The sequence below is a fragment of the Phyllostomus hastatus genome, unplaced genomic scaffold (assembly GCF_019186645.2).
Source record: "Phyllostomus hastatus isolate PE091 unplaced genomic scaffold, TTU_PhHast_1.1 phas_scaffold_345, whole genome shotgun sequence".
Lineage (NCBI taxonomy): Eukaryota > Metazoa > Chordata > Mammalia > Chiroptera > Phyllostomidae > Phyllostomus > Phyllostomus hastatus.
Window position 1 is genome coordinate 23,756,854 of NW_025334024.1, and position 22,673 is coordinate 23,779,526.

Here is a 22,673-nt window from a genome sequence, read left to right on the forward strand (position 1 = left end):
TGGGTTTTCCTTCGGCTGCTTAATTAATACTTAACTAGTTTGTACTGTGTAACAAATCACCCAACTTAGTAACTTCTTAAAAATAATGTATTATTTCTCATAACTCTGTCAGTTAGCTGGCTGAGTCTTTTGGTCTGGAGTCACTTAACTGGGACTAGTTGGTTAAGCTGGGCCAGGACGGCCTCGCTCGCAAAACTGGGATGGCTGCTGGGACAGCTGGGGCCTCGTCCTCCAGGGGCTGGCCGGGCCGCTTCCTGTGCTGGCCTCAGGGTGCCCGGCCGCAAGAGAGGGCTAACCTGGTGTGCACGTGCTTTTGGAGCCCCTTCTGGGCCGTGTTTGCTCATTGTTGGCCAGAGCAGGTCACATGGCCCGGCCTAGACTCAAAGGGGGAGAAGCAGACCCCGCCTCTCGATGGGCTGAGCACAGACGTCATGTGGGGGGGCATGCATACCGGTTTGGCAGGCATCCGTGGCTCTCCTTTCCTTGCCGTCTCTTGGAATCCCTTTATATGAGACAACGTAACCTCTAGCCCTGGTCGGTTAGCCTTGACGTGTAGGGAGAGGTGATGGGTGGACCTTCTGGGGGCTTACTAACCCAACATTGAGATGTTCAAGTGTTACTGATTGATGGAGAAATGGTCTCTTTTAGTTTATCTAGGTAAAGAACTCGAAAAAGATTTGTAAAATGGAATAGACTAATGGTTCTGAAGTTTTTTAGTGTCATAGATCACTAAAAATATGAATATGAATATGAAAGCAATGAAACCACCTCAAAAACGTATACATAAATATACAGGATTACTTCAAGTTTTAGGGGAGGTGGGAACCTCAAATTAAGAACTTCTGAAAGGCTGTCGAAGGGACTCGAGTCTTGGGGTCGCTGAAGAAAATGGCCAGGATTGGGGTTTTGATTGGGTTGTGAATAGCTGCTGGAACAAAACACCAAGTGGAGTCAAGGCCGAGCGTTAGGGAGCGGGACGGTGAGGACTGGCTCGGTGAGGCGAGTGTGTTTTCTCTCGGGCACTTGTGCAAGCAGACCACTTGCCGTTAAAGCCAGGGCGGTGGGAGTGAAGGTGTGCTCGCACGTCGGAGGGTCTTCCGTCAGTAGGACCAGAAAGATGAAGGAGGCAGAGCTCGGTTCCCCCCGCTTCCCGTCCTCTCTGGACGGAGTCGAAGGCTGCGGCGGGGGAGCGATCCCCCAAAACGGCAGGGCCCCATGTCCGTCCCGGGAGGTGCTTTTCGGAGACGCCCTGCGTTCACCCGTGTGAGCTGCAGTCCCGGCCCCACAAGGGATTATTCTTTCAAAGTGAGCTGTCGCGGTTCCGTGTCAGGCTGGCACCCCAAAGGTGAGGTTGGGACCTAGCGCAGTTGTCCTTGGGCCAGGTGGAGCCGTCCCCACCTGCATTCGTCGCAGGCCGGCCCTTCAGGTGGCACTCAAGTCTGACGGGCGTCCCCTCTGCCGTCCGGGGCAGCAGCCGGGTGGTCAGGGCCCACTTGCTGCTGGTGAGCGCGGAAGCCCAGGTGGGAGTTAAAAGACGTCTCTTGTGCTTGGTGGTCATTAACGACCCGACTTGAAAACTGAAAGAATTCCCCGAGGAGTTTCAAAGCGTGTCCGCAGCGCCACGGGGAGTCTGACGAGAACCTTGGCAGAGAACTCCTTCCCATCCCGAGTTTGTTCAGCCTTTGTTGTGGTCAGGTGGTTTTCGCACCCCAGGTGTTGCAGTCTCAGTTCATCGGGGCCAGGACCAGGCAAAGCACGCGGAGGAAGGCTTGCTCAGCGTGTCTCTGCGGGGGAGAGCAGGGGTGGAGAAGAGGCAGTGTCTCAGCTTGCTGAGGGGGCAGAGGCGGGGGGCGAGGCCATGGGGGACTGCTCGGCGACTCACCAAGGCGCACCGAGTCCGATCTGATTCCGAGTCGGGGAGCTCCGTCCTCAGGAGCCCCGGTTTCCTGAGGCGCTGCTGCAGAGCCACCATGGAGTCCCGCTGCAGCTTTGCTGAGAAACAAAACACAGAGAGAACCGATGGGGAGTAGAACCTACATAAACAAAGTGAACGAATCTGAGGTGTACAGGTTGTTGGATTTTGTGGAAGTGAAACCTGTACCCACAGCTACACAGAACTGTGCTGTCCAGTATAGCTGCAGGTCACCAGCCTGAAAATTCGGTTCCGTAGCTGCACTGTTTGCATTTCCAGTCCCCAGAGGCCTCACGGCGTGTGGACAGTGCGGATGTAGAGTATTTCTGTCACTGCAGGAGATTCTGCTGGGCAGGGCTGGTGGGGAATGCTACGATACCCCGCATCGCTCTCTTGTGCCCTCTGTTCACTATCCCCTCCCCTGAAGATTATATTCTCACTTCCAACTTCATAGTTTAGTTCTGCTTGTCCTTTATTTTTTTAAGATTTTATTTATTTTTAGAGAGAGAGGGAGAGAGAGAGAAAGAGAGGGTGAGAAACACTGTGCAAGAGAAACTTCAGTAGGCTGCCTCTCACACACCCTACCCAGGGAGGGACCTGGCCCACAACCCAGGCATGTGCTCTGAACAGGAATCCAACTGGCGACCTTTCAGTTTGCAGGGTGACCCTCAGCCCACACCAGTCAGGGCAGTTCTGCCTGTTGACCTTCATGTAAAAAGCATCAGACACGTGTACTCTTTGTGCCTGGGGAAGGCAACTTTGCTCATTCCTGGAAGGCTGGTGCTGGGGATAATTCTGGCTGATGTCTGCCCTCCCACCAAAGATGCCTAGTGCACTGCCTGTGCTGGTCTAGTCCGGTGGTTCTCGGTCAGGCCAGCTTTGTGCCCAGAGGGTGCTGGGCAGTCCGGAACTATTTTTGGTGGTTCAGGTTGGAGGGGCGCTACTGTAATCTGGTGAGTAGCGGCCTGGGATTCCGCTAAATATCCTACTGAGTGCAGGACAGCTCTCCTCAGCAACGAGTTATCTGGCCCAAAGTGTCACCAGTGCTGAGACTGAGAAGCTCTGATCTTGTCCCAAATGGACATCTCCACCAAGATCCCTCAGTGTCAGGCACATAGTAGGTACCATAGGATTATGGGTTGCTATTGTTATTGCTTAAGGAGTATGTTATGGGACTCGTGGGTTTCAAGGGCTTTTTTCTTTTTTAAAACAAGCCAACAGGTCTAACATTGAAATTTATGAAAAGTTACATTGTACAAGAAAAGGGAGATTTAGGAGCTGTTTTTTTTAATTATTTGGAACAAAAACAGCCCACGTGAAAAAACGGGTAGGAGATTTGAATCAACATTTGTCAAGTAAGATATAGGGTGGCGAATAAGCACAAGAAAGAAAAGACCTTCCACCTGACTGCTTGTTAGGGAGACACAAACAAAACCGCGGTGAGGTGCCGCCGCCTGAGAGGCAGACGGCGGAGGGTGTGGACGGCGGAGGGCGTGGGCTACCGGCGGGGGAGCTGGAGCGCTCCAACGCTGCCAGCGGGACCGTGAGAGGGTGCAGCTGCTTCGGAGAGGAGTTCGGCAGATTTTTAAAAAGCTTAACGTAGACTCACATACCATCTAGCACTTGTACCTTTAGGAATCGACCCAAGAGAAAGGAAAGCACACGTGGTCTCAGAGACTGGGACGTGAACATAAGCAGCGTATTCATAATAGCCAAAGAGTGGAAACAGCCCAGACGTTCACCAGCTAGTACATTCTCAGTGGAACGCTGCTCAACCAGGAAAAGGCAGCGCGGATGAGGCTCGGGACCCGGGACCGTGCCGAGGGAGGGGAGGCAGAGTGCCTCGCGATGTAGCATTTCGGTCCCTGCGTGTCCAGGAGGGGCAAGTCCGCAGCAGCCGCAGGTCGGGAAGCGGGGGTGGGGAGGGGAGAGGAGGGAGAAGGCATAGCGGGCGGGTGGGCGTGGGGCTAGAGTGCAGGCAAGCTTAAGGGAACTAACTCCTTGGGGTGACGGCAAAGTCCAGAGCTGGGGAGTGATGACGGCTGCACAGCTCTCTCAAGTTAGTAAAAAAAAAAAACCAGTGACTTGTACGCTTCAGAATCGTATCTGCCTATCATCTGTCCTAAAGGAAGCCATTTTTTCCTTTAGATTAATAATATAATCATAATTCTTAAAGACCCACCGGCTCAGGGATTGTTTAAAAACATTTTTTTAATGTATGGATTTCACACACAGAAAAGCAGTGATTTGTTGCTTCAGCCACTTACACCTTTCCCGGCTACCTCTTGTGTGTGCCCTGACCAGCGATCGAACTGGCAGCGCTGGAGTGTGGGGACCACACTGACCAACCGAGCTGCCAGGGCAGGGCAGCTCAGAGACTGTTTTAAAGCAAAATACTAATGTTAGAATGTGCCTCAGTCTAGCAAACCCACGTGGTGGTGCCCTTACCTAAAAAACAAGCCGTGTTGAAAGGTGCATTTGGGTGTCATTCTTCACGTCCACATGGACTCCTCCTCGCATGTCATTTGAACCACGATGAGAGGTGACTCGAGTGAGCTTCCCAGATCTGGTTTTAAACATAGCCGATTCGACCAGTAGATTCATGTTGCTAAATCCAGGTGGCTGATACATTGCCACCAGCTGTGAGGAGGGGAGGCGTGCCAAAGGGTGTGTCGTTAACCCTTCTTAAAAAACCTCCGCCGTGGCCGTGACGGCCCCTCCATAGTTCCCACCCACCAGCCGCCCCGCCGTGTGCGGGGAGCAGGGGTGCCTTTGGCAGCGCGCCTCCTCCCGTTTCAGACCCTGGGCTGCCCCTTGGGGGACTGGGTCCACGTCAGGCTGTCACGAGCAAGAACATGATTGCCCGGGGGGCGGGCGGCAGAGGGTTTGCTCACTGCTCCCTGTGCTTTCTCGTCTGACAGGCTCTGGATTACTGCCACAGCAAGGGCATCATGCACAGGGATGTGAAACCTCACAATGTCATGATCGACCACCAGCAGAAAAAGGTACCACCACAGCCAGGCAGTGAGGACGGGGCCGACGTGCGGGCAGGACCGAGGTGGCCGCTGCAGATCCATGCGGCTCTCCTGGTCCAACCGTGATACTGTCACCTCCCTGGCCTCTGTCGGCTTCTGCCTGGTGTGGGCGTAGTACGCGAGGAGGGTGGGCGACCGGCCGGGCCCAACTGCAGGCACTTGTGTGTCGTGCTCATGGTGTTCGGGAAGGCCTCAAGAAAGAGACCGCAGCCGATGGTTTCTCCTGCTTAGTGACCCCACAGGCCCGTCTGCCTGGCCTTCAAAGGGTACTTGGGTCCCTCCTGTTCTCAATGTCCAGTTCTGGCTGTCCCTGACGGGCGAGGAAATGAGTCAGCCAGGAGTAGATTCATGAGGAGCCGAGCGGTGCTCCCTGCGGAGTGGGGCACGTGTCCTCGCCCCGTCCGGGGTGACTGCAGCTTACGATGAGGCTGTTAACGAGGGGGCGAGGAACACCTGTAAGTGGGACAGAGCCCGAAAAAGCTCAAGCTCTATGGATCTCAAGAGAATAAGCCAGGATGCTTTAAATTTTAAAAAAGAAAAAGCAAATAAGATCCTGAGTCCTCTGCTCTACAGTAGAAATAACCTCTTACGCAGTTGCAGAATGTATAACTTTTTAGCCAGTGCCCTTGCTGTCCTTTTGTATGTGGCCGAATAATACCCATCTGGTGTGGTGTGGCCCTGTCCTGTGGCGGCACAGGCGTGTGGAAGCGGTCCTTTCACACGCCTGGTCTCTGTCGTGCCTGCAGCTGCGGCTGATAGACTGGGGCCTCGCCGAGTTCTACCACCCTGCGCAGGAGTACAACGTCCGCGTGGCCTCCCGCTACTTCAAGGGGCCCGAGCTGCTGGTGGACTACCAGGTGAGCCGGCCCCGGGGTGCCCCACACTCGTTCACGTCCCCTTGGGGCTCCTCCTCGGCTCTCCCGGGCTCCCCTGCTCCTGGTGTTCGCTTGGCCCATTGGGGTGCGTTCGGAATTCAGTCCTTATTCCACCTCGGAACGGCAACTTCAGACTCGCCTCGGCTGCCTCCCCTCTCCCCTCAGGGAAGTGCAGCCCCCGGCTGACTGGTTGCCCTTCCTCCCGCAGATGTACGACTACAGCTTGGACATGTGGAGCCTGGGCTGCATGCTGGCGAGCATGATCTTCCGGAAGGAGCCCTTCTTCCACGGCCAGGACAACTACGACCAGGTGAGCGGCCCCGTCCGGCTCTTACCCGCTGGGGGGAGCGTGCCGAGGACGTCGTCGCGTCCCTCGAGGGGCGCCGACCCTGAGCCACTGAGTGGCATTCAGTGCCTGCACGCAAGCTTTTCTTCTCGGGGAGAGCCGCCCCGGCTCGGCTGTTGTCAGCGGGTCCCCAGAGACGGGCGCCGCCACCGTGTGCCCCGCTGCAAAGCGAGCCTGTGAAGTCGGGCACCTCTTGTCTAGTAAACTAGACTTCAGTGGTTAGCCTGTGATGTCCTCACAGTCCTCAGCTTCTGGAAGATGATTGTCGTGAGTTGGGTGATCATTTTAAAGGCCATGTGGGGATCTGCCCTCGTGAACTTCGTGCCCTTGGGTCTGCTGCCCGTCTGCCGCAGGCCTGCGTCTGCATCGGGTCCCCGGAGACTCGGTAACGGGGAGCTTCTAATGCCTCGTCCCGGCGTCTGCGCAGGCGTGCCGTGAGTTCTGTGCTCAGCCATTTGGTCAGTGTACTCTGTGTTGCAGCTTGTTCGCATCGCCAAGGTCCTGGGCACGGACGAGCTGTACGGGTATCTGAAGAAGTACCACATAGACCTCGACCCGCACTTCAACGACATCCTGGGACAGTGAGTGTTGGGGGGCGGGGTGCTTGCCCCACTGCGGAAGTGGGGAGGTTAGCCAAAACCGCTTTTAAAGCTCTTCTTCTTTCTAATTGCATCAAAATAGAAATGGCCTTCTTTTTCCCATGTATGTTTCTTAACTAATTTTGAGATATTTGGGCATTGTTTACCTGTGCCTTCTACTAATTTTACTTCTAAGAGATAAAATGTAAGACAAAATTATAATGTTGCAGAAAAAAGCTTTCTGTGATAGCAGATGCTTATTTTAATGGGAAATCTTAGGAAACGTATTCTTTGAATAATTAGAGACAATTTCTTCCTGTTCGGTGTAATGGATTTTCTGTAAGACAGCAAATTTTGAAGTGTATTTTCAGAGAGAGTGTTGAAAAGCAAGTGTGGTGTTGAAAGTTTTCAGACAGCACTTGACAGCATTTCGTGAAGCCCCACGCCTCACAGCCAGCAGCTGCTGAGTGACGACAGTCACTCGGTCACCTCCGCGCCTCACCTAGAACTGACTGGAGACCGTCTGAAACTTTCACACCCAACTCAGATGGACGGGTTTTAATTGATTCTACTTGCTGGTCACCGAATGCTGTTCTGTTTGGGGACACTGATCGTGGCTGGGGGGCGGGGTGGGTCGCAGCAAGAGTGAGATTTAATGGGCTTGTAATCTCAGTGCGGTGTTCTAATACGTTGTTGGTTTTAGTCCCACTGGGTGAGGATTCCTGTTGAATTTAATCTCAGGACGCTAATGCTTTCCTTTCCTTCTCAGACATTCACGGAAACGCTGGGAAAACTTCATCCACAGTGAGAACAGACACCTCGTCAGCCCTGAGGCCCTAGACCTTCTGGACAAACTGCTGCGATACGACCATCAACAGCGGCTGACCGCCAAAGAGGCCATGGAGCACCCGTACTTTTGTGAGTGTCTGGCCACCTCTCGGCGCCGCGGGGGCGGAAGGGGAGTCTCCCACCCTTCATCTTGGGGGTCAGGCGGGAGAATCCCGGGCATTTCTGTGGACGGAATGCCGGTGGAGTCCGGCCTCGTTAGCTCCAGACCGTTGAGACGGCTGGAGGGCCTGCCTCCTGAGCCCCAGGGGTGTTGCTGGTTCGCCGCTCTGGCTCCCCGCGTGTGGTCTTCTCGACCCTTCCTGGGGGCCCCGGGTGATAGATCACAAGTATCTGAAATCTGTTTCCAAATTTATACACTTATGTGGAAACCTAATGAAAAGTTTCTCGCCCTCTGTGGAAGGCAGGTAATTAGTTGAAAATAACGTAACCAATAGTATAATTTTAACGAAGGGAACAAGTTCAACGAACGAACAAGGAGTTAAGGAAAGGAAAGCCAGCATGAAAAGACCGCACCAGAATTCTGTCTGAAGTACCGGCCTCGTGGCCTCCCTTCAGAGGGCGTGCGGAAATCCCGGCACGTGGTTGCTTCTTGTTGCGAGTGCACTCAGTGCCCCCCCCCCCCCCCCCAATGAAGCATGTCTCCCACTCCCGTCGTCAGATCAGGGTGATGGCGTGGCCCAGTCGGGAGACTGAGAACAAGGGAGTTACGGCACTCGCCTCAGCGCGCCGTCGGGATCGAAGGGAGAACTTCCAGCCTGTCTGTTGCTTGACCAACATGCTCACTTGCCTTCTCCCCGTCCCCCACCCCTGGAGACCAACCGAACGTTGCCTGAAGGTGGCTTCGCGCCCTAGTCTTGGACCTGCTGGCCCGAAGCGTTAGTGTGCAGCCCAGGCGGACGTCTCGCCTCCGGTGTCCCAGACGGCAGACCCGTGCCGCCTGGGCGTCCTCCTTCTGACTGCTGGCACGGCAGCCCTCCCGCCCTTTGCGTCAGACTGAGTGAAGACCACTGGTGTCTGCAGTATACAATTCGTGATCTTTCTGCTTTTCGGAGCACAGATCATGTTTCTATTTAAAAGCTTTCTTAGCTACCGTTGCTCAAAATGGCCAGGCCTTCTAATGGCTCTTCTTGCTCAGCCCTTTCTCTGAGGTGCTCATTCACACACTTTGAAGAAAGTGGGGGTGGGCTATGATGTCAGTCTCCGAGGGAAATCACGCGTAAGAAAGCCAGGAGAAATCTGGGGCAGTGGGAAGTGAGTGTGCCTGTGCCGCTCTTTTCCGTGAGCCTCAGTCGTTGAACTTGCCCTCGGAGGAGGTGCAGGAGCGGTTCCATGACCGGTTTCCAGTGTCCGTGACTTCGCTCGCCTTCCTGGCCCTGGCTCTCCCGCAGCGTGTCTCTCTGTCTCACCGGGAGGGATTGGGTTCGGCGTGATGCTCTCGCCCACGCCGACCGGCCGCTCCGCTGACCCCGCCCCGCTGACCCCGCCCCGTTGTCTTGCAGACCCCGTGGTGAAGGAGCAGTCCCAGCCCTGCGCAGATAATGCTGTACTTTCCAGTGGTCTCACGGCGGCCCGGTGAAGACTGGAAAGCGACGGGTAATGCGGCATTGATGCTTGCCAATAAAACCAACCAACCAAACCCAAATCTTGAAGGAAAACTGCAGTGTGATAAAAAGAAATTCTAGTCATTCCTTCTAAACGCAAAGAAGAGTAAAGGCCTAAAAGTCTGTCAAAAAAGAAAGAAACTCCCCAGTAACAGTCTGCAGGGAGCTGCCGCTCTGGCAGCGAGCGAGACGATGCACATAGTTCAGGATCTGAGGGGCCTCCCCCCGGGGAAGGCGCGGGAGCGGGAGACTCGGAGTTGCTGTACAGTCACCTTTATTTAACGGGAGACCACTGTTGAGGTAGCCTGCTCGGTCACCACGCTCTGACCCTCTGACTTCCTGTCTCTCGCCCTGGGGGCTGGGTTTCCCGGGTGGGATTCAGGCCCCGTGTTAGCCACACGTCAGCAGTCAGTCTGTACCGACACACCAGCCTCATCTACGAAAAGGAGATATTAAACAGTGACAGTATTTTTTTTAAACTCTTCTACAAATTCATGTTTTATGTATTTTTTTATGACATGAGCTCTCTAGGAAATGTACCTCATGCCTGCAGTTTCCTTCTAAGTGCATTCATTTGGGAGCGAACTGCAGTCACTCCCGAGTCCCTTTTGATGTCAGCAGACGTCACTTTACATCTTCTGATGCCGTGAACAGGTCCATCCGTCTCATCAAAAGTGATGCTACGTGCATAACTTGGAGCTCACCGTAACCTTTGTTATTTTGCCTAACCATAAAACAAACCTTGTGGCTATTTTTTTGTGTAGCTTTTTGCAGCCGTGTAAGGAAACTTCACCATGTCCCCAGCACATCCCTTTGTTGCACCTATTTTAATGCATCTCTCTGAAGCAAAGACTTTTTTTGTTCATGTCCATACTAAAGCTGGAAGGTCAGTCTTTAGGCAGGTCGGGGAGGGAAAGGGAGAAAGGGTTCTATGAGAATTTATTCAGGAATGACCTCGTCACTGAAAAAAAACATACTTCCCCATCTCCACTCTCTTTTTGCCTTTTTTTTTTTTTTTTTTGTCCCCACGAGAAATAACTTCCCACTGTAATCAGGGTAATCTGCATTTTCAAGCTCTGATGGGTAACACATGAGTGTGATAAGTCCGTGTTGCGTGCCGGGCTGGCGTGCGGGCACAGCCACGCCATAGCCCGGGCAGCGGAGGCGAGCACCATGCGGTGGGTTCGGGGGAGGTGGAGCTGCTGGAGCAGGCATCGTGTGCGATCCATTGCGCTAGCCTTCACGGTAGCAAAGGAAGCTAGAGTTTGTTTTAAAGAGTAAAAAATAGGGCTAATTTCATTTGGGGCACTTGTCACCAACATGGTTTGCGAGCAGCCCCCTCGCCCCGGCTGCGGAGCCACACCGCAGCTGCGGGAACTTCCACTCCTAGGCTAGAGCTGGAGGCGTCTGCCACCACGTCACATTTAGGGTTTCTTTATTAACTATTTAATAATGCCATACGTTTTTATAAGGTTAGATTGTTTATTTGAAAACATCTGTTTACATTCCATATTCCAATAAAATCATATTGGTATTGGTAGCAGGTCCTATCTCTAAATGCAGATTCTATTTTTGTCATTTGGTTGGTGGGAACTTAAAATACAAATGAAACTCTTATTACAGAGTTGACCCTACAGATTAAAAAGTAAAAGTAAGATCCCAAAGCCAGGAAATGCAGTCTGTTACGGTTCTCACACTGATACTGCCTGCCTGCATTGCACACTGTATGTGAATGTATACATTTGTTCTACCTGAGAAAGACAAGTCACGAGCTCTTGGCTGAAGCCGTGTCGGGCAGTAGACTCAGTGTTTTGGATTGTCAGAGCCTTCTAACGTGCCCTTCGAGGCGACACCGACTGTTGGTCAATAGCAAGGAGAATGGGCCGCTGTGTGTCTGTCCTGCCCCCACTCTCATCTCCTTTGGCCCCGTGCCCTCCTCCCACACCTTTAATTTGCCTGTCAGGACCGGACTTGGTGAAGTAGTGACCCCGTTCTTCCCCCTGGGTCCTCAGGGGCAATAGAAGCATCTGGAGAAGAGCCGGGTGGTGTCCTTGCGCCTCTCCCCGCTGTGGTCTGATTCAGCGGGTGTCGGCAGCTCCCTGCCTGACCGAGGGTTCTGGAACTACAGCCCCGACATGGGGGTCACGCCTCCTTTTCCGCACAGTTTACTCCCCCACCCCTGCGCACTCCCCTCCCTCCATGCCTTAGACGTACAGCAACACTGAGCTGAAAACACTCCTTTCCAAGAAGGTGTTGATGCCCGGCTTGCTGGCTGGCTGTAACTGTAGGTGGCTTTTTCCCCAAACTGAAGTGAGGCCAGTCCAAACCTTTTCTCCTTTACCTGTCTCCAACACTATTTTATGTCCAGACGGACCTAGCTCCCTTAAGATTTTAGAGCCTTTGCCTGGGTTAGGAGATGGTCTGGGAGAGTTCCAGGAATGAGAGGTGATGGTTGGGTGTGTGTGTGTGTGTGTGTGTGAGAGAGAGAGAGAGAGAGAGATTGTGTATGTCTAATATTTAGACTAAGCTATGGCAGGTTGACCCATCCAATACCTTTTTCAGTTAGCATATTAAATTCATCTCAGTAATTCTCATTAGATGCTCGTTTGCTTCATTACCTTACAACAGGTCAGAAGTGCCTATGATAGGGACTTCCTCTTTCCTAAAGAAAAGCAAAAGGATGGGAACAGGGTAGCATTGTGCTGTCATCTCAGGGACTGCCTGCGTTTCGGGACGCAGACCTGGGGTGGTGGGGACAGCAGGGCCCTGGGCAAGGCACAGGTGGTGGGGCGCAGTCTGTCGACCACAGCGAGCAGGGTAACTGCAGGGACTGGCTCCGGCGGAGGGGTCCTGCGGTGAGAGCGGAGCTGCTGTCACTTTCACCCGTGGTTTACCTGCGGTTGACTCTCCCCTGGATCGAATCAGCTGGCCTGCTCCTGTCTCGTCTCCACGGAGGGGCGGGGGTGCTGGCTGGGCAGGGGACGCCATCAAACGTAGAACAGACCAAGCGCCCATGGGCTTTCTTACCAGCCAGCGGGGTGCTGGTTGTGCGGGGCGCCAGGCACATCGGTCCCTCCAGGTCTCCTAACAGACCTTGGTAGCAAATGGGTCCTCACCAGGCTCAAAGCAAGTGTATTCCCTCACAGAGAAGGAAGGTCCTCAGACTGATTAGTCAGAGGAGACATCAGAACTTGTAGTCCTGGGGGCCTGGGGGAGAGGCCCAGGTAGAGGGCTCTTGAAAAAGGGAACCAAAAAGACAGTCGAACAGGAGATCTTGATGAGGGAACACGACGTCCCGTGGAGAGAAAACCCTAGGGGGCACAGTGGTCGTGTTCTGGAGTGCGCCCTGAGGTGGGCACGGCCCCCTGGATTGGTTCCCGTGGGTGCTCTCGAGGCAGACGCCGAGCCCCGGACAGAGCTGGCAGCTGGCCGTGGGGCTCGGTCTGGGCCTGCTCAGGACTCAGGGAAATGACTTAGGTTCTCCCGGTGCTGCGCTGTTGAGGATGGAAGAAAAGTTACTCTGGGACACAAGCAACAATTGGAGGAATTTTTATATATGCATCGAAGTAGATCTAACAGTTCCATCAGTAGTTCCCTTTTATGCCAGTTCAAATTAAATGATTTGTTCAGAAACCTGTGTTACTGTGTGAACACCCACAGGAAAAAGCAGACTTCCCTCTCACAAATGGAGTGGGTAATAATGGATCAAAGTCAAGGTCATTGAAATATAAACCCTTTCAAAAGCAAAACCAGGGTCCACCTGAGCACACAAGAAGCCAAAGTTTGTCCGTGAGCTTTTAAATCTAAGACCGAATGCCCTGCCTTTAAAAACTTAACCCCAGGGTAGGCATGGGGGAGGGGAGGTGGCGGGGAAACCGCTAAGAAAACCAGTGATGTGCTGCTGGGCCAGTGGGTGTGTTGATGAGAATGACCCCGTGCAAGTATTGCGGAGGCAGGGGGAGCGTGGGTGGGGTTATGCGGGTGGGGCGCACTTTTGTGGAGAGACTCAACAATGTGCTACAAATGTGATACTTAATCCTGAACTACATGTATTGAGGATTGTTTTTTTTTAACTTGCATTGAATCAATAAATTAACCGTTTTTCACTTGCTGGCTTTTCTTGCTGTAAATGGTCACTAAGAGTTGGGACAGAAACCCAAATTCTCAAGAACCGTGGAACCGAGTTTTCTTCTGTTTTCAGAAAAGCAGCATTGGCCGGTTGGTGACCCTTTACAAATGACTACTCCAGGGTCAAGTGGCCGCCTCTGTGCCCCTGGATGGCTGAGCTGCGACTCCCCTGCTGCTGCCCTTAGGGGGAAGAGAGATGCCATGTTAACTCCTGTTTGCACAAATAAAAAGGTGCCTCATCACCAGCCGTCCCGAAAGGGTGACACGCTACGGCCAGGAGGACCTTACACTCGTGTTGCCTGTCCCTTGGGGGAGAGAAGGGATAAACCTCGAACTGCAAAGGTGTGTGTGGTGGACCCAGTGCATCGCCTTGGCCGGAAGACAGCAGGAGAGCTGGCGGGCGTTTCTCGGTCCTTGCTTTCCTCCAGACGCCTGCTCGGGACGGACCTGTTCCGCACCACGACTTGAACTACTTGAACGTTCGTGGCGGTGTTCTGCGTTTAGGGAAGTCTGTCCCCACCCTGTTCTCTGCAGCAGGAGTGGGCACGTGCTGTTGGGCAGATGGTGGTGTCAGATTAATGTTCCTCCTCCTCCTCCCCAACTGACCCCTCTCTGGAGTTGGATGCTTGGAGGTCAGTTTCCAACGTGTTCAAAGGCAAACAGGCATTTCTGCCTTGCACACCACGCGGCCTCTGGCCCCTCCCTTGCCCTAAGCGAGCGCTCACGGAGTAACGTTGTGTGTGGCGGCCTCCCGGGTGCATGGCCCGCCCTTCCCCTTGGTTCATTGCTACCGTCCTGAGACTCCGCTGCCAGAACTCTGCTGTCGGCGTCTCGGCACCCGCTCCACTCTGTCGGGCAGGGAAGGAGGAACAGTTTTCAGGCTGTGCCAGACAGCCGCTCCCAGGAGAGAGAAAAAACACGGGTGGGCAAAAGTAGGCTTCCCGCTGTGAGTGCCCTGCGCCCCGAGACAGTCCCTTGAGTAACAGCTGCTGTAAGAACCGCAACCTGCTTGTCTTTTTCCACGTGGGCAACCCACTTTTGCCCATTCCTGCGAATGAACTGGTTCCCTTTTTGCTTTTCAAAAGTGGATCTGGCCCTTTTCCTGTGTACAAGACAGTCGTCTAGTTAGCCCCACGCTGTCCTTGGTCCACGGGACCAGGTCTGACAGTGCACCGCGGAACGTGGAGCCTGGTGTGCACAGAACGGCCGGCGTCCTGGACCCGAGAGGCGGGGAAGAGGCTTGGTTGCCCACGTGGTGCCCAGAACGTTCCCCCGGCTCTCGCAGAAGGCCCGCGGAGACTGTTAGTGGTGATCAGAAGAGGAAGTGTGAAAAGGGTATGAGTCGAAGCCCAGAATGCCGTGGTTCTGACTACATGCTCCACCAACGGCGTGGGGAAGTCACGCTTGCACAGTGTTCCCAGCCTGTTCAGGAGCAGGAGGCCTGTCCTCGCACCCGGTCCCGTTGATTAACGCCATCTTTCCCCTCCTCCCGTCTCTTTCCCCAGGTCTGTGGCGGTTCCTCTCACTTTTCCATAAGCAGAACAAGAACCAATCAAACGTCTGAACGTGTGTAGGGAGAGCACGTTCCGTGAGCAGACACAACACGGTGGCAGGCTTGGCAAGCACGAACTAGACCGGCTGCGGGGCAGCCCACCACCGTGTATCAAACCTCACTTCCGAGCGTAAAAGGCGCACACGCCTTTGGCTTCCTGTTGACTTCCTCCTGACCCAGACAGCATGGGAAATGTGAAGGGTATGCAGAATGGCTGTTGGCTACTGTTGCTCCCCCGCGCCCCTTGGCGTCCTGCGGCCACCTGCTTCCCCGCAGACCACAGGCTCCACAGGGGGGACGGGGGCGTATATGGCATGATGGGCAGTGACATATTATAATTTTAAAAGTATATATTATTGAATAAAAGGTTTTAAAAGAAATGTATGGAGACTTTTCAGTATGGAAGGGGCCATTAACCGAGACCCATGGCCACAGGCAGCCAAGTGAACCAGACGAGCTTCCGTGGCAGGGTCTAGCCAGGGACGGGAAGTTGAGGAGGTGAGGTGGGCAGGTCTCAAGGGTGCTCTTCACGAGGCAAGGAGTTGAAGGGGGACGGTGAGCTCATCCCGGGCGAGGGGCTGTTGATTGGAGGAGGCTGTGAGCAGGAAAGCCAGGCTTTGCCTTGAACACATGTTCGTCTGCCCTTGATCCGTCCTCCCAAAGCTGGCGAGTGCCTAGTGGCCGAGGTGGTAGGTGAAGGTCACTTGCAGTGACTCGGGAAGGTGCCTTGGCCCCTTTCCTTCCCCTTTGCTCCGGCCTCCATGTTCGTTCCAACTCCCAATCCTGCCCCTCTCCCCAAGCCCCCTTCTAGAAACAGCGTCTTCACGGGGAGGATGGTTGAGTCTGCCGTCCTGCTGCCGGGCAGGGCTCTGGGGCCTCGGGTCCAGACCGGAGGGCAGCTTCTGATCGTGTAGAAAGGGTGGAATGGAAGCGCTGGCTGTATTTGTTAAGTGAACAGCTTCAACCTGTTCTACCAATGAGCCTTCCCTGGCTCCCTCAGTCCTCCGCTCCTCGGACAGCTGTGCCACAGGGAAGGAAGAGCAGTGACAACCTGGTGGCTGCCCGGCCTTGTGTGGAGTGGTGGCCGCATCCTCCCGCTGCCTTAGAGAGCAGGAGCCACAGGCAGACCCCACGCCCAGACAGCTGGACGGGCCCCCACTGGGTCTCCACCAAAGCCATGTGATCTGCACAACTTCCTCCTATCTTCTCTGCTGCTTGTCCAGAACAGGTGACTGGCCGTCCAGGTGTGGACATTCACTTTTGAAGCAGTTGTGGGGGAAAGCAAAGAGGCCCCTCGGCCACCATGGCGTCACAGTGTCCCTTGGATCAGCTTCTGTCACGTCCAGGCAGTTCCTTAGGTGTGGCAGCCCAAACCCCTGGACAGCAGCCAGGGAGGGCCCGCAGGCCCACCGCCAGCAGACTGCGGAAGGCCAGCAGGGCGCCGGATGGGGGGACGTGCTGCTCTCCAGCTCCATCCCCGGCCGGGAGCCCTCCAGTGGCCTCTCTCACGAGGCCCTTTCTGGCTCACGGTTCTGCAGATTTCTGTCAGTCTCCCAGATCTCTGCGACAGCATCCTGATACCTCATACGAGCATGTCCCTGAAACTCCTGTGACGCGGTGCTTCGTGCGTGCATGTATATATCAACAGAGCATTTCATCGCCACGTTGACCCGCCGGTGTTCGTGGGCCTTCGGACAGGAAGGGTTTCTTCGGCGCGGTTACGCGGTGGTGTGCCTGCGAGTTCTTGAGAAGCCGTGCGGAACTTGAACTCCAGCTTCGTCTTCCAGTTTCCCTTCTCGGTCAAGGCCATTTTCTCAGTGTGAAAGTCTTGTTTCCCAGAAACCTCTCGGCCAAAATATTCTTGTTTTTTTTGTGGATGATTATTGCTCGATGGGAGAGTGGTTGTAGAAAGAACTGGAGAGAGGAGGTTTTTGTTTGCTTTTTTGTTTCTTAATGTGGCTTTCGCCTTGAGAGAAAGGGACAAGAAACCTTTGAACCCAAGACCAGTCTAATGCTTATCCACAATGTGCTTGGAAATTCAGAACATCAAGTCACATCTTCTAGTAATCCTGCTTGTGTTTGAGTTGTTTAAAGTAATACTGAATTTTCTTGATTACCGAAGGAATTAGGTTCATGGTAAAACGTCACATTACACCAAAGTAACTAATGAAAGCCTTCCCCCCAAGTACATACCCACACATACAGAAACTCTTTCCTCCTGTGGAAGTAACCACGGTTAAGTTTGGTATATACTTTCTGATTTGTTTACTGCACATTTACTGGCATTTCTAAACTGCAATGACTTCTCTTTTTGCAGAAATGTAATCAGACTCTACATTCTCTTTCTGCAACTTCTGTTTTCACTCAATGGTGGAAATCTTACTGTGTTAGCACGGACGGCTCTACCTCACTCGTTTTCACGCCTGCGCAGTGTTCCGTGACGCGACGGCCCACGGGGGAAGCGGTCCCTTGTTGGCAGGCTCCCATCAGTCCCGTCACCAGTATTGCTGCGAGAAACGAATGTGCACGTACATCGTTTTACACTGTATATTTGTGAGAAAAACTCAGAAAGTTTTATCTGTGCCATAGGATCTTTTTTAGAGAGGAAATTGTTACGACTCAGAGAAAACAGTCTTCTCTTCCTTTCTCTCGCTGGTGTAGGCTGGAACCGTGATGCCTTTAGTCATGGGGATTTTGTGGGGCTCTGCCAGGCACTTGGGGCCCGGGACGTCCCCGGGGCCTGCAGAGATGTTTGAGATCTGGGAAAAAAGGTGTAGGCTCTCACATAAGAGAGTTGCAAAACAAAAATAAATGTCATTAAGTGTCTCTTCCAATCCTGCAAACTCCATTAAGTTATTGGTTAGGTTCAGTATTTGTTTTCTGAAATAGTTTTCTCGTGATGATGAGTGAAGTCACAGACAAGCACAAAATCAATTTTAAAAGCAAATTCTAAAGATCTTTTCAAAATTACAGGAAAAAAAGTTATCTTAAGTATAAAAAAAGGCTTCTTTTTATGATGCCTGAAGCGCTGTGGGGAAGTCCTCAGAACCCAGCCTGCGGAGGGCCGGCCAGAGGGCGCTGAGAGGCGGAACGCGTGAGCCCGGCGTGTCTGAGGCGTGGGGGCGGGGGCGTCGTGGACTGTCCCCCCAACTGTTAAACTAATGCCCATCTTAAACGCCTTGTGCCAAGGAGCCAGGCTCAAAATGCTACCCACTGACCGATTCCATCTGTGTTGACCTCTGGAAGGCAAAAGCGTGTGCAGCAGGGAGGAGAGATCCGTGATTACTGGGGTGCAGGGGGGGTTGGGGGCGGGGTCTGACTGCGGAGGGGCGGCACGGGAGAATTTGGGGGCGGGGCGACGGAGCTGCTCTGTGTCCTGAATGTGGCCACGGTTATGGTTTGGTGCCTTTGTCAAGACTGTACACCAAAAAGTGCATTTTACTGTGTGTGTTTAAAAATCAGTTTTAAAGATAACAATAATGCGCCAGAGCCCAACAGAGCCCCATTTGAACTCCACTCTCAGAGTGAAAGGAGCTTCATCTGCCCACCACTGGCTGTTCTACTTGATGTTGTCCGGGCGGACGGTCTTTGGATAGAACCCCTGGACTTGGCGGTCCTCCTCCTGCCGACTGACCGCCCGGGCACTGCCGTTCCTCCCCGTCCCCACCAGCAAGGCGTGGGGGAGGGTAAACTCGGCCTCACGGTGCGCCTGGGTCTCCCCAAGGCCTGGCATGCTTGAGGTTCCGGGCGGACAGACACGAACAGACGCTGCCCATGGGGTGTCAGCCTCTGACCAAGGCTCTGCGCCGGGAAGGGTTCTTACGGTTCTTGGTGTTTTAAATAATATCTCGGTTATTAAAGCTCTACATTTAAAATCTCATTTGTCTTGTGTCGTTAAAATCAACTTACAAATCTTGTTATAACTACAAACTAGTTGGTTTTGTATATAAATATGGACACTTAATCTTCAATCAATGCTGAATTAATTAAAAACTTAACAGGTTAAACCATAAACATTGCTCACCCACAGTCTAGGTTTCTTAGACGTTTCAGAGTCACCCACATACTTCATCTGTTTGGTTTGCACACACACTTTCAATAGCTAACATGAAAGACCAAAAATCTGATGAAAGCTTCCCAATCATTCAAACACTAATATATCTAAGTCTTAAACACAGAGATGTAATAAATAAAAGAGTTTAAACATTTATTGTTTACAAACTTAATTAAATTTTCTCAGACATCTTTGAATTAAAAACCACAGAACTAATTTCAAATTCCTTGCAGCATTTGAAAGTATCAGATTCTCTAATACATTAAGTTATCTTAAATATGTCAAGTATCCTAAGTAACAAACAAAATGTCACAATAATCAGAAACTTATTTCTCATTTAGCGTGGATTACTGATGGGGTTTTCATGTACTTGCTATAATCTCTGTGTGTGTTTTGACACCCGACCAAGGCGACGCTCAGTCTAAACGCAGGGCTGGGATTTGCTCCTGGTCAGAGATTGTGGGCGCCAGACTGGTTGCCCAGGGATGGTTCTACCCACACTTCTGGTCACCAAACGAAGCCCCTTCTTTGAGTCATGGGATTCTCAAGACCACCCTTATGCACTTCAAGCAATTACTTTATTTTTTCTACAATTTTTAGTTATCTATTTTTAGAGAGTGGAAGGGAGGGAGAAATGGAGAGAAGCACTGATTGGTTGCCTCTCGTATGTGCCCTGATGTGGGACTGAACCAGCAACCCAGGCATGTGCCTCAACCAGGAACCGAACCAGCGACCCTTTGCCTCACAGGATAATGCCCAACCAACTGAGCCACATGGGCCATGGCCCTTTTCTGCAACTTTTAATGGCCTAATTTGTAACAGCTGAACGGCTGAACCTATTGCCCAAACTGTAGTTTTATTGCCTTAATAGATTCTGCTCTTTTTTTAATGTATTACTTTTTAAAATGGACTCATCTACCCCTTTCTAATTGTATAATCATTGAAGGAAGTAACTTATTAGCAAGGTTCTTCTTACCAACATAAACACCTTTATGTTGATGAAAAGAACCTTGAAGTACAGTGTTCAATGTGTTTCTGTGAGTGACATCTGTAGTTTTAGGTTAATTCATTCTATGTTACCTTTGAAATGAAGGTCAATGTCAGAGGGGACCATTTGGCTCTAGTCCATTCATTCATTCATTCATTCAGTCAGTGCCTGTTACGAAGCTAGTACTGTGCTGGGTGCTGTACATGCATAGGAGACACGGCATCTGGGAGAGGCATGCCAAAATCAAGTCTACAATAGAAGCAAAACATATTTGCTAAACACTAATTCGTATTCTCCAAACCTTCGATCAGATCATCTTTCCTGTAGCCAAGGCTCTGATCGCAATGCATCTCGAACCCCATGGTTTGTGTGGACACTCACTGCGGATGAGTAGTTAGGAGAAGCGAGCACTCCCGTTGCCTCCCTCAGCTTGCTCATGGATAGGCTGTCCAGGGCACTTAAGTCCACACATGCTCACGGTGTCTGCATTTGAACATCTAACCATTTCCACGGTTAATGAGAGATGTGAGCAGGCAAATGGGGTAGGCGGGCCCTTCCAAGCAGAAGATCTTTATTGTCCGCATGGGAGTGCTGAGGCCATGAGAGATGGAACCCGTGCTGGGCCTGCAGTGACCAAGAACCCCAGGGCCGTGACTCCAATCCACAGATTCAGCACATACTGACTACATTCCCATTTTTTTTTTCAGGCATGTGTTTTGGGCACTGGAAATATACCTACAAGCAAGACAGACTAAATTCTCTCTGGAACTCAAAATCAAATGCAGGGAGATAGACAATAAGTTACTATATAGACTATCAAGTAGTGTTAAGTGTCACAAAAAAGAATAAAGCAGAGTATGAGGGACAAGTAGTTGGTGTGTGGGGGGTACTACAAAATTATTTTCATTGCCCCAAAAGTCCTCTGTGCTCTTCCCATTCCTCTCCGCCCACCCCCACCACACCCCTGGCAAGCACTATCTTTTCATCGTCTCCATAGCTTTGCCTTTTCCCGAGTGTCATATGGTTGGAACGAGACGGTGTATAACCTTTTCAGATTGGCTTCTTTCACTCAATAGTATGCATTTCAGTTTCCTCTGTGTCTTTTCACGGCTTCATAGTTCATTTCTTTTGAGCACTAAATAATATTCCATTGTCTGCACGTACCAGTTTATCTATTCACCTCTTGAAGGACATCTTGGTTGCTTCCAGATTCGGGCAATTATAAATAAAGATGCTGTAAATGTCAACTCCTTCAGGTAAATATCAAGGAGTGGGATTGTTGGATCTTATGGTAAACGTATGTTTAGTTTCTTAAAAATCTCCAAACTGTCTTTTAAAGTAGCTGTATCACTTTGCATTCCCACCAGCAGTGAATGAAAGTTCCCGTTGTGCCACAACCTTGCCAGCATTTGGTGTTATCAGTGTTCAAGGGAACAGAATAAAAAATCCTGTGATAGACTTAGTGCACATGACAATCTAATGTATAATAAATGTGTTTCCCTGTAGGCTATTTTGAAAAATGTAATAACATCAGCCTAGTCTGGTGTGGCTCAGTGGATTGAGCTAAGGCCTGCGAACCAAGGCGTCACTGGTTCAATTCCCAGTCACGGCACATGCCTGGGTTGCAGGCCAGGTCCCCAGTAGGGGGTGCATGAGAGGCAACCACACACTGATGTTTCTCTCCCTCCCTTTCTCCCTCCCTTCCCCTCTGTCTAAAAATAAATAAATAAAATCTTTTAAGAAAAATTTAATAACATCAAGGGATAAATTGTTCACTGCCCTAAAGACTCCCCAGAAATCATTAAAAAATAAGTTTATATAAAATGTTTTGACTTTCTGTTATAATGCAACCCATATTTCCTCCCCTACCCCCATGTCTGGAAATTCTGGTTCAGTTGTTCACGGGGTTGCTATGAGGATTAAATGACTTAATAAAGGCTAATACTCTTAGCATAGTGCCTGACACATAAGTGTTCAACAGATGTTAGCTATTATTAGCTGTTATCAGAGCGAAGTTAGCTGCAAACTGCTGTTCCGTCAGCCACAACACCCAGCACAGGCCAGGGCATGGAGCACCATGTATAGGTAGGTGCTCAGTGAATGGTCTCCAGCGGTTCGGATTTCTTCCGCACATGAAATACCATTTTTGTTTAGTTTATCAATTTCTGCTTTTAGCTGAGTGTTCAAGCTTTTTTGTTCGCTAATAATGTATTTAAGGCAATACATTTTCCTCAGAGTGTTCCTTTGACTGCATCCCACAAGTTGATGCAGTGGTGTATTCAGAACGACCCTGTTAATACTTAAAGCAAAGATGTATATAAGGCGCTTAGCACAGCTGGCGCTCAGTACAGGTTAGCTGCTTTAACCTTACCTTGTACTCAGCCAACGAGCAAGCACATTTGCCATCCGCAGGATTCCAGGTAGGCACTTGCTTAGCAACCTACCTCCACTCTTGGCGCTTGTAACTCCTCCTCTTCCCTCAGGGGGCGTGGCCTGGTCCTCAGGCCCCCAGACCTCCGCCCCCGCCAGGTTCCCATGACAACACGCAGGCGCTGACAATACGCAGGTGTATACAACACATTCTAAATCCTCTATCTCCTTCCGCTTCCAAAAGCAGCTCTGAAACGACGATGGAGAAAAATAGTTCCTTGGCAACGGAGTCCTTTTTCACGAGGAGGCGGAACTAAGGCAGGGTTTAAGAACGGAGGAGACAGGAAGTCCGTAATCGCCGTGACAGGATTGGGCTTCGCGCTCT

At 51.7% G+C, this 22,673-nt stretch overlaps 1 protein-coding gene and 1 long non-coding RNA gene across 6 annotated transcripts in view; one reads left to right on the forward strand and one right to left on the reverse strand.

Annotated features, from left to right (window-relative positions):
- The window catches only part of CSNK2A2 (casein kinase 2 alpha 2), a 39,617-nt gene extending 21,523 nt beyond the window's left edge, over positions 1-18,094 (forward strand). Inside the window, exons 6-13 of one of the 5 annotated variants that reach the window (XR_006783357.1) lie at positions 4,834-4,917; positions 5,694-5,804; positions 6,031-6,132; positions 6,649-6,749; positions 7,516-7,664; positions 9,095-9,188; positions 13,398-14,659; positions 14,830-15,256. Coding sequence is in view for 4 of the 5 variants with exons in the window: in XM_045818422.1 (XP_045674378.1) it covers positions 4,834-4,917; positions 5,694-5,804; positions 6,031-6,132; positions 6,649-6,749; positions 7,516-7,664; positions 9,095-9,171 (624 nt within the window). In the remaining variant the exon portion in view is untranslated. Of the gene's footprint in view, positions 1-4,833; positions 4,918-5,693; positions 5,805-6,030; positions 6,133-6,648; positions 6,750-7,515; positions 7,665-9,094; positions 9,676-13,397; positions 15,257-17,193 lie in introns of those variants that run through there. The other 4 variants (XM_045818422.1, XM_045818421.1, XM_045818420.1 and 1 more) reach the window with 4 other exon arrangements.
- Positions 1-22,591, reverse strand: LOC123805723. Its single transcript, XR_006783358.1, has 3 exons — positions 22,363-22,591; positions 1,883-1,992; positions 1-1,784 (listed from the first exon to the last, which is right to left on the reverse strand). It is a non-coding gene; the product is annotated as an uncharacterized LOC123805723 (long non-coding RNA).
- Between the last annotated feature and the right edge of the window lie 82 nt (positions 22,592-22,673).